Below are 9,180 nucleotides of genomic sequence, written 5' to 3'. Positions count from 1 at the left end.
CTGCTATCTTTTTTTTTAATTGTTCTAGCTTTGGGTTCTGTGATTCCTCATACCTCAATTATAAAATTATGTAGTTCTCTAACCTGTTTCAGTGAAGTGTTTTCTGAAGCAAGATGCTCATACATGTGTCCACAACCTACCCGACCAATAGCAACAGGAGGAGAAATGCAAGAATTAACATAGTCTATCCACAGCTCAGCTGCCTTTGCCTTTCCTAGCACCACAACACAGTCCACTATTAGTCTGGTACTGTAGCCCCTTGTTTTTACGAAGAAAGTATTTTTATTCAGTAGCTTGAAAATGATCTACAAAGTGATGTTCCATGTGAGAGTAATACATTTTAGAATGCATGGATTATTATGATTAATGATGGGACCCTGGCATTTTGTAGACAAATGTTAATACAGTAACATTTGGGTATCACCTTTTGCGATTTTTCAAGGTGGTATATGCATTTGTTAATGCACCCCGTGTCCAGCCATCGCATTACGCCAGCATTGGTTATAGTGCCACTCTGTCAGGCTGGAAAGACAGCCTCAGACTCAATAAGGAAACACTTTATCAAAGGGAGTAAAAAATGGAAATGAGCTACTAACTGTGGGCTCAAATTAGCCACAAGAATGTAGAAGCAGCAGCTACTCTTGCTGTTCCTTCTAATGCAGCTGTGTGGGCCTTTAGATCTCATGCTGTATTCATTCACAGATATTTATTGGGCACCTAATATGTGGGAGGCATTAGGTGCTTATTCTGATTATCTTAAGACATAAAAGATGAAAGTACTTCTATTGTGCCTTCAAAAAGCCTCGGAAAAGAGAGAACACATGTACAGAATTGGCTGTAATAGAGGAAAGCAGTAGTACATGCTGTTGGAGAGGTAGAGATAAAATGTGCCAAGATTTCAGGGAAAGGGGAAATAGATGTTTTTACTGAAGAACTAGGAGGGTATTCATAAAAGAAAAGGAAGTGGTTAGGAACCCTGATAAGTGGTTAGGATTTGAACAAATGGAACCAGGTTGAAGTTGTTCCAGAAAGAAAACTACACAAGCCAGAAACAGGAGAGGGAAATTCTGGGATATGTATTGCAAAAGGGATTCTCACTAGAAATGCAGGATCCAGGAAGGAGAGTAATGGATAGAAGGAAATGCTGGCATAGCACAACAGTGAGTTATAGTCAAGACTAAAGATTTGGGGGTTTAGTCTCCGGGCGTAAGGGTGATCTCAGGTTTTATAAATATAGGAATACCTGTTTGTAACAGCACATCAAGACAGTCATCGGGAGGATATGCACTTGTTGGAATGAGGACTGTAGCCTGGAATTCAGAGAATGGCCGAGGGTAACCCAACTAGAGTTAGTGCATTAATTTCATATGAAAATGTGAGCTGCTCAGTTGTGTCTGATTCTTTGTGACCCCTTGGACTGCCAGGGGGAGTAGTATCACCAGTAGCCCACCAGGGTTCTCTGTCCATGGGGATTCTCCAGGCAAGAATACTGGAGTGGGAAGCCGTTCCCTTCTCCAGGGGATCTTCCCAACCCAGGGACTGAACCCAGGTCTGCTGCATTGCAGGCAGATTTTGTTTGCTGTCTGTGCCATCAAACTGTAGTAAATGGGTAAAGGGGCATTTGAAAATGCCTAACTTCAGTAACTGATCTTAAACCCTATAAATATTATTTGATTTTCACTTGGGTTGTCCTGGGCCTATATAGTTTAGTGTTAGCTAGAATAAACTGTTTCAAAGTCATGACCAAAATATATATGATGAAAGTGGTAGTCGCTCAGTCATGTCTGACTTTGCGACCCCATGGATTGTAGCCAGCCAGGCTCCTCTGTCCATGGAATTCTCCAGGCAGCAATACTGGAGTGGGTTGCCATTTCCTTCTCCAGGGGGTCTTCCCAACCCTGAGATCAAATCTGGGTCTCTTGCATTGCAGGCAGATTCTTTACCATCCGAGCAACCAAAGAAGCCTCATATATGATGAGGCTGTGAAAACTGATAAATTAGCTGCACCACACATTGTTAAATATGTATCTATATCTACTTAACCTCATGAAGATGGGACCAGGGCTATCTTGTTCCTGGGAGTATCCTCAGAACTCAGCAGCATTACTTGCTCATTTGACTATTAATTGATTAATAGGATCTTCCAACAAATCCCTTAATGAGCTTTTGTTATAGACACAATAACACTGCATGTGTTATTAAACTTTTGGTTTGCTTTACAGCTTTTCCAAGAAATTATTTTTATTATTATTTTATGGTTCCATTTCTCTGAGGTAATAATTGATATATAAATTATTGTTCTCCAGGCTTGAGATTATTCTGGCATGGCTTTTCTTGGACTCTTCTCTTTGCTGGTTCTGCAAAGTTTGGCCTTAGGGACCACTTTCACTGATGAAACCATTGCTGAGTTGTCAGTGAATATGTATAACCATCTTCGAGCCACTGGGGAGGATGAAAATATTCTCTTCTCTCCATTGAGTGTCACCCTTGCAATGGGAATGTTGGAACTTGGAGCCCAAGGGTCTACCCTGAAAGAAATCCGTCACTCAATGGGATATGACAGCCTGAGAAATGGTAAGTGTGCTTAGGTTTGATTTCTCAAAATAGTTTGACTTTAGCTTTCAGCTCAATTGTGTTGTCTCTATCTGAGGCAGCAGTATTTACACCGGGTAAGAAAGTGGTCTCACTAAGATGGTATGAGTAAGACAAGCATTACGAAACCCAAGAAAGTTCTTTTTCTTAGCTGCATCCCTGGCTGAGTTAATCTAAGAAAAGGATATCTTTATTATTATTATCATTGTTGTTATTTAAATAAACTTCACTGTGATTAACAAAAGCAAACATGGTTCTTGCTCTGATGGCATTTCCAATTTAGAGAGAGAGGCATAAATTAATCAATTATCACATAAATAAATGAGAAATTACAACTGTTAGGAGTGCTTTACAGAAAAAATTCTCTAAATATCAGAAATTTTTACTTAAAATCAACTGTATCTTCATTGTTCAACTAGCAACCATGAATTTTTTTGGAATGTTGTATAATACTATCATGACAATCTTTTGTATTGGAGAAAATTTCTAGCTAAAATGTATATTGTAATCACTTTGCTATGATGTACAGTTTCTATTTAACATTTCTAATATATGTATGAATTAATGCATTAAAAACTTGAGAGTTAATACAATTTTGACTGGATTTTCTATTTATAAAGTTAAAAAGTTTACTAAAAGTAAAATTTAAAGGAATATTTTGATTTTTAAACTAGATAATAAAAATTAATTCATATTTCTGATAATTATGACTAATTTAAAGTAAACTAAGTACTTTAAAAGAAAACAAATATCTCTACTTTATAGATAAATAATCAATAAAAAATAAAAATAATATCAGTAATAAAACTGCAAAAGTTAATTTGAACATCTAGAAACTGCACAAATCTTGCAACTTCCTTACCATGTCAGTGTGGGGAAGAAGCCAGTGCTTTTTCTATGGGCCTGTTCTCTTAATCCTCCTTGCTGTATTTTCATGCTCTTCCACTCTCCAGGATCTTTCACTGTGTTTGTTTCACTAATGAACTTATCCTTTGTCATTTTGCAGGTGAAGAATTTTCCTTCTTGAAGGATCTTTCTCACATGGTAACTGCTGAAGACAGCCAGTATGTGATGAAAATTGCCAATTCCCTCTTTGTGCAAAATGGATTTCATATCAGTGAAGAGTTTTTGCAACTGATAAAAAAGTATTTTAATGCAGAAATCAATCACGTGGACTTCAGTCAAAATGTAGCTGTGGCCAACTATATCAATAAGTGGGTAGAGAATAACACAAACAGTAAGTCATTTGGCTCCTTTCTTTCTCTAATAGCTTAGTTTCTTTTACTTCTGACATTATTTGTCCCTTTGTTCCTTTTACATTTTGAATGTTAGATTGCATTTAGTTGAATGTCTACTAATTGTTTTATATAGATTACAACTGATTTTAGAAACCTTGTTCATGAATAAACATTGGAGAAACATGTTAAATCTTTTGACATATATAGAATATTGGCACTGATAAATTAATATGAAATGTGTATCTCCAGTGGTGAGTTTCATCTGAACAGTAATCTTATTAGTGTATGGAATTTTACTAGAGCTGACTATTTCGTAAGTTAGATACTATTTAGAATGACAGTTGGTGACTCTCTTAACAGTGTGATTAAAATAGAATAAGAGAGTTTAAAGATATTTGTTGGCTTTTAAACCACAGAACTTAATTGGTAATCAAAAAATTATACAGGATTCCTTTTAAAAAGAGAAGCCCATTTTAAGTCAAATAAATGGAAAGGGATTAGAAAAAGATGCATTTGTTTTAATTTTTATTTCTAAATCTTATTATCCAAATGTATTCAAACTCTCCAAATGTTTTATATGTTACCATTCTATTTTCCAATTTTACCAACAAAATAATTGAAATTGGAATAAAAAAAAAAATAAGACCAAACTGAAAGTAGATTACTTTGGCTGTTCATTAAATTAATTAACTCATGTTGTCAAGACTCCAAGAATAATATTAGTCTTAATACATTTAATGCTGGAACAGCAACAACAAAAGACCCTGATCACATACTCTTTGTCCCATAGTCCACTAAATGCTGACTTAAAAAAAAAAAAGAAGTGCTAACTAATAAAATGAGAGAGTACCAAGCGAATATTGGTTCTATGGTTTCTAACTATGAGATTAAAATGTAACATAAAAGAAATACAATTGTATTTTAACATTCAAAGAGTAAGTTAAGAATAATAATTCACCTGCATCAGACTGAATTATTGAAAGCTGTTAATTCCAAACTCCCCTTAAACAATTTCAGCCATCACCAAAGTCCCAAAGTCTTTCACAACAGATTTAGATAGGAACATTTAAATGATAAGAAATAAGACATCATGAGTTAAACTGGCTTTTACACATCTGTTTTCACTTACTCAGAAGCAGTTGTTACATTTGGTAAAAAGATATCCGATGTACATGGGGAAACCATTTGAATTGGATGACATTTAAATTATATACATTGTACAAGAGTAAACTTAGAAATGTTTGTTGAATGCTTACTCTGTGTTGGGGGGCTTTCCAGGTAGCTCAGTGGTAAAGAATCTGCCTGCCAATGCAGGAGACTGGGTTCTATCCGTGGGTTGGGAAGATCCCCCAGAAAAGGGAATGGCAACCCACTCCAGTATTTTTGTCTGAAAAATTCTATGGACAGAGGAGCATGGCAGGCTGTAGTCCACAGGGTCACAGAGTCAGACACGACTGAGCTGCTGAGCGCATGCACAATCTGTGTTGAGTTTTACATTTATCATTGCAACTAGGAAGTAGTGAAGCCGGAGATTCTGTTGTACGTGGTTCAGTAGTTTGTGCAAATGTCAGAATACTCCTAGTGTTATTTTAGGTGATGTGGGTGTTTTAGATTTCCTTAGTCTGTAAGTGTGTGTGTGTGTGTGTGTGTGGGTATAACATTTTTTCCTTTGAAAGTTAGGGTACTTTTAATTTTTATTGTAAATATTCCAATGGTATAAAGTTCTTAATCACTCTGTCAGATGATAGTTTGACCATCTTTTGATATTCTTTCATCTTTTGATTTAATATGAATTTTCATCCGTTTGTCTTTTCCTGAATAGGTCTGTTGAAAGATTTGGTATCCCCAAGGGATTTTGACGCTGTCACTCATCTGGCTCTCATCAATGCTGTCTATTTCAAGGGGAGCTGGAAGTCACAATTCAGACCTGAAAATACCAGAACTTTTTCCTTCACTAAAGATGATGAAAGTGAAGTCCAAATTCCAATGATGTACCAACAAGGAGAATTTTATTATGGTAAGACATTTTGGCTTTTTTTCTCTCTTCTTACAGTATATCAACAAATTTCTAAGAAAAAACATGAAATATTCATTATTCAGATTTCTTATCAATCTGATTTGGGCTACAATTCAATTTTCTTGGCCCCATTTTCAAAGACTTTTGATTAGATCCTGAGTGAATATTATATGTTGTGACAGTTTTCCAATATGTTTAGTTTATAAAGTTGATTACACATACAGAGTGGCTTTATTCATGTGAAAATATCTGACCTTGTATAAGAATGTTCTGAGTTCCTCCAGAAAGCCATTCACTTTGGGGTAGTTTTCAGTGAACCATACGTTCTACCCAGGTCTTGATTTGTACACCCATCACTTTTTGAAATATAAGCATTCTTTTAAAATGTTGCTTTCAGACTTGTGTATGTATGTGTGTGTGTGTGTGCGCGCGCGCGCGCGCGGGCTTGCACGCTTAGTCTCTCATGTCTGACTCTGAGACCCCATGAACTCTAGCCCACCAGGCTCCTCTGTTCACAGGATTTCCCATGCCAGAATACTAAAGTGGGTTGCCATCTCCACTCCAGGGGATCTTCCTGATCCAGGGATTGAACCCATGTCTCTTGCATCTGCTGCACTGACGGGCAGATTCTTTACCAGTGTGCCGCTTGGGAAGCCCGTAAATATGCATGGTCAGGCATAATTACTCACAGTTTCACTTACTGAGAGTCTATAATTTGTGATACAAGTCAGCATCTTTGGCATTATTCTCAAGGATATTTTGTTGAACTTTTCAGAAGTTTAGGGTGCTAATCCTCTCTACATACCATGCTGAACTGTGATAATTTATTGTCTTAAGCAGAAATGTAAGTAAGCTAAATATATGTTAGAACAAATATTTTATTCTATGCAAAGGTACATTATAAAAGTAACATTATAATCACAGTTAATTAAATTAACAGTCAAAATACGAAAGGAAAATATCCATTTATTTGAGAACCAAAATATTTAATGTGATATCTAGAGGATATCAGTTAAATGAAAATATTCAGAACAAAAACATTACATTTGTTATTTAAACTAGTTGCAGGGTTATTTATTTTAAAGACTTTATTATTATTATTAATAAAAGCCTGGTCAATTTAGCTAATTCATAGAACACTAAGCCAATTACCTAATTATCTAATTTGGAGATTTTAATCACCATAAATGCTCTAGGTTTCATGATGGCTGTGCTACCTTGACCTCAAAACTTTTAGCTATGGTAATTATAATAGAGTAGGCTTCCTTGGTGGATGATCCCTGGGTTGAGAAGATCCTCTGGAGAAGTGAATGGCAACCCACTCCAGTTTTCTTCCCTGGAGAATTTTATGGACAGAGGAGCCTGGAGGGCTAGGATCTATGGGGTCAGAAAGAGTTGGACATGACTGATCGAGAGTACCAGGTATTACATGGTCAGTTTTTTCCTTCTTAGAAATTAGGTAGATATTGGTAAATATGATTTACATCCAACTTGGATCCAGAGCTTTATTTTTCTAATCATGACTTTTCATTTTTTTAATGATACCCTTAAAATATATTCACTTGAGGTATCTCACTTAAAAATAAAATGTTAAGTCTAGAGAACATGCTATGACACACGTGAAACAATTCTGGAAACCCTAAAATTAATTTGGTAGGGCTGAGGAATCACAATTTTAGGGCCTGCTTTAAAATAAATTGTCTTCTTCTCAGATGCCTGAATTTTTTATATTCTATACATTATTTTGGAAGAAAGTTATAACAAATTTAAATATTTTATTCAAGCCTTGATGGGGGCCTTTTATCTTCTTTCTGTCCTTTTTAGGGGAATTTAGTGACGGCTCCAATGAAGCTGGTGGCATCTACCAAGTCCTGGAAATACCATACGAGGGAGATGTGATAAGTATGATGCTGGTATTGTCCAGACAGGAAGTTCCACTGGCCACACTGGAGCCATTGGTTAAAGCACAGCTGATTGAAGAGTGGGCAAACTCTGTGAAGAAGCAAAAGGTGGAAGTGTACCTGCCCAGGTGAGAGAATCCTGTGTAACTCCCTCTGATAACATGGGCAGAGGGTATCAATGAGGGTTCTGACTCAGAGGAACTCTTGTCACTGCTTTTGAATTTTGTCTTGTGTTGCTCTTCTCTTCCTCCTTTTCCTTCTCCTCCTTCTTCATCTTTTTTAAGTATTCTTTCACACTCATTCAGTTCTGCCCAGAGACACAGGCTGACTCATTGATTCATTCAGTACTACTTATGAAGACCAAGTTTCAGATATGAGTCAATATCCTTAGCTTAATTTTAGAAGATTTTTCAAGAGATTATCTCTGAATATCATTTCATTGACAGTCTCTGGTAGTTCATTAGTATTTGAAGTTGATAGTAGCCTGGGGAAAATAACTACTTTGTTGGAAGTGCAAACAAGTCATGTTTTAGGTGTTAAGATGCAATCATAAATGAGCAGGAAGAAGCTTAAAATTTTCCCTGTGACTGAAAGAATAAAAGCTATGCAGACCACCATCCACTTTCTCAACCCTTTCTCTGACCACTCACCATGTCAAATCCTTTGTAGTAGGTACTGTCTGTGTGCTTGTACTTATTCCACAGTCACCTGCCCTTTTATGCCTCTAGGTCTCTATGTACATTTTTGCATTAACCTAAAATGCCCTCTTGGAGTCTTTGCCAGGTATTGTTTACTTGGCCTTCAGGTTACAACTCTGGCACCAGTTCTTCTAGAACCAGGTGATGGAGCAGATGACCCTCACTTTGCCTCATGTATTCACCTCCCTGTTATGACAATGCATTTATGTTACTGTGCATGTTTGCTAAGTCACTTCAGTCATGTCCAACTCTCTGTGACCCTATGGACTGTAGGACAGCAGGCTCCTCTGTCCATAGGATTGTCCAAGCAGAATACTGGAGTGGGTTGCCGTGCCCTCCTCCAGGGGGTCTTCCTGACCCAAGGATTGAGCCCACATCTCTTACTGTCTCTTGCATTGGCAGGTGGGTTCTTTACCACTAGTGCCACCTGGGAAGTCTCAAATTACCATCCCATAGCAGAATTAAATTTTTTGTAGGTCTTGCTTTTTTTTTCTGTAAATTCTCTTAAAGTCAGTTCTCTCTCCCATCCTAGAAACACAATAAGTGTTTGCAAAAATCAAATCCAACTGAAGATATTATTCTGCCCTGAATACCTTAAAACCTAATAGGAGAGCTAGACCAGTAAATACAAACAACAAATTTATAAACATAATGTGTAAATTCTAGGCTAGAAAACAAGACATAGATAAACAGCCAATAAGTATGCACATGTGTGTATGTGGAGTACAGTTCCA

At 36.7% G+C, this 9,180-nt stretch overlaps 1 protein-coding gene across 1 annotated transcript; it reads left to right on the top strand.

Annotated features, from left to right (window-relative positions):
- The first annotated feature begins 2,310 nt into the window (after nt 1-2,310).
- LOC108635205 (neuroserpin-like) lies at nt 2,311-7,880 on the top strand. Its single transcript, XM_018045457.1, has 4 exons — nt 2,311-2,574; nt 3,599-3,829; nt 5,653-5,847; nt 7,672-7,880. Exons 1-4 carry the CDS (start codon nt 2,325-2,327, stop codon nt 7,878-7,880), a joined length of 885 nt encoding a protein of 294 aa, XP_017900946.1. The 5' UTR covers nt 2,311-2,324.
- Nucleotides 7,881-9,180: the final 1,300 nt, after the last annotated feature.

The sequence above is a fragment of the Capra hircus genome, unplaced genomic scaffold, assembly GCF_001704415.2.
Source record: "Capra hircus breed San Clemente unplaced genomic scaffold, ASM170441v1, whole genome shotgun sequence".
In the NCBI taxonomy this organism is placed as follows: domain Eukaryota; kingdom Metazoa; phylum Chordata; class Mammalia; order Artiodactyla; family Bovidae; genus Capra; species Capra hircus.
Note: the sequence above shows the minus strand (reverse complement) of the source record. Positions and strands in the feature narration are given on the sequence as shown.

Coding starts and splice junctions, on each gene's coding strand:
- LOC108635205 (XM_018045457.1), top strand. CDS start 2,325: ATGGCTTTTCTTGGACTCTTCTCTTTGCTGGTTCTGCAAAGTTTGGCC. Junction 2,575..3,598: donor ATATGACAGCCTGAGAAATG/GTAAGTGTGCTT, acceptor GTCATTTTGCAG/GTGAAGAATTTTCCTTCTTG. Junction 3,830..5,652: donor GGTAGAGAATAACACAAACA/GTAAGTCATTTG, acceptor TTTCCTGAATAG/GTCTGTTGAAAGATTTGGTA.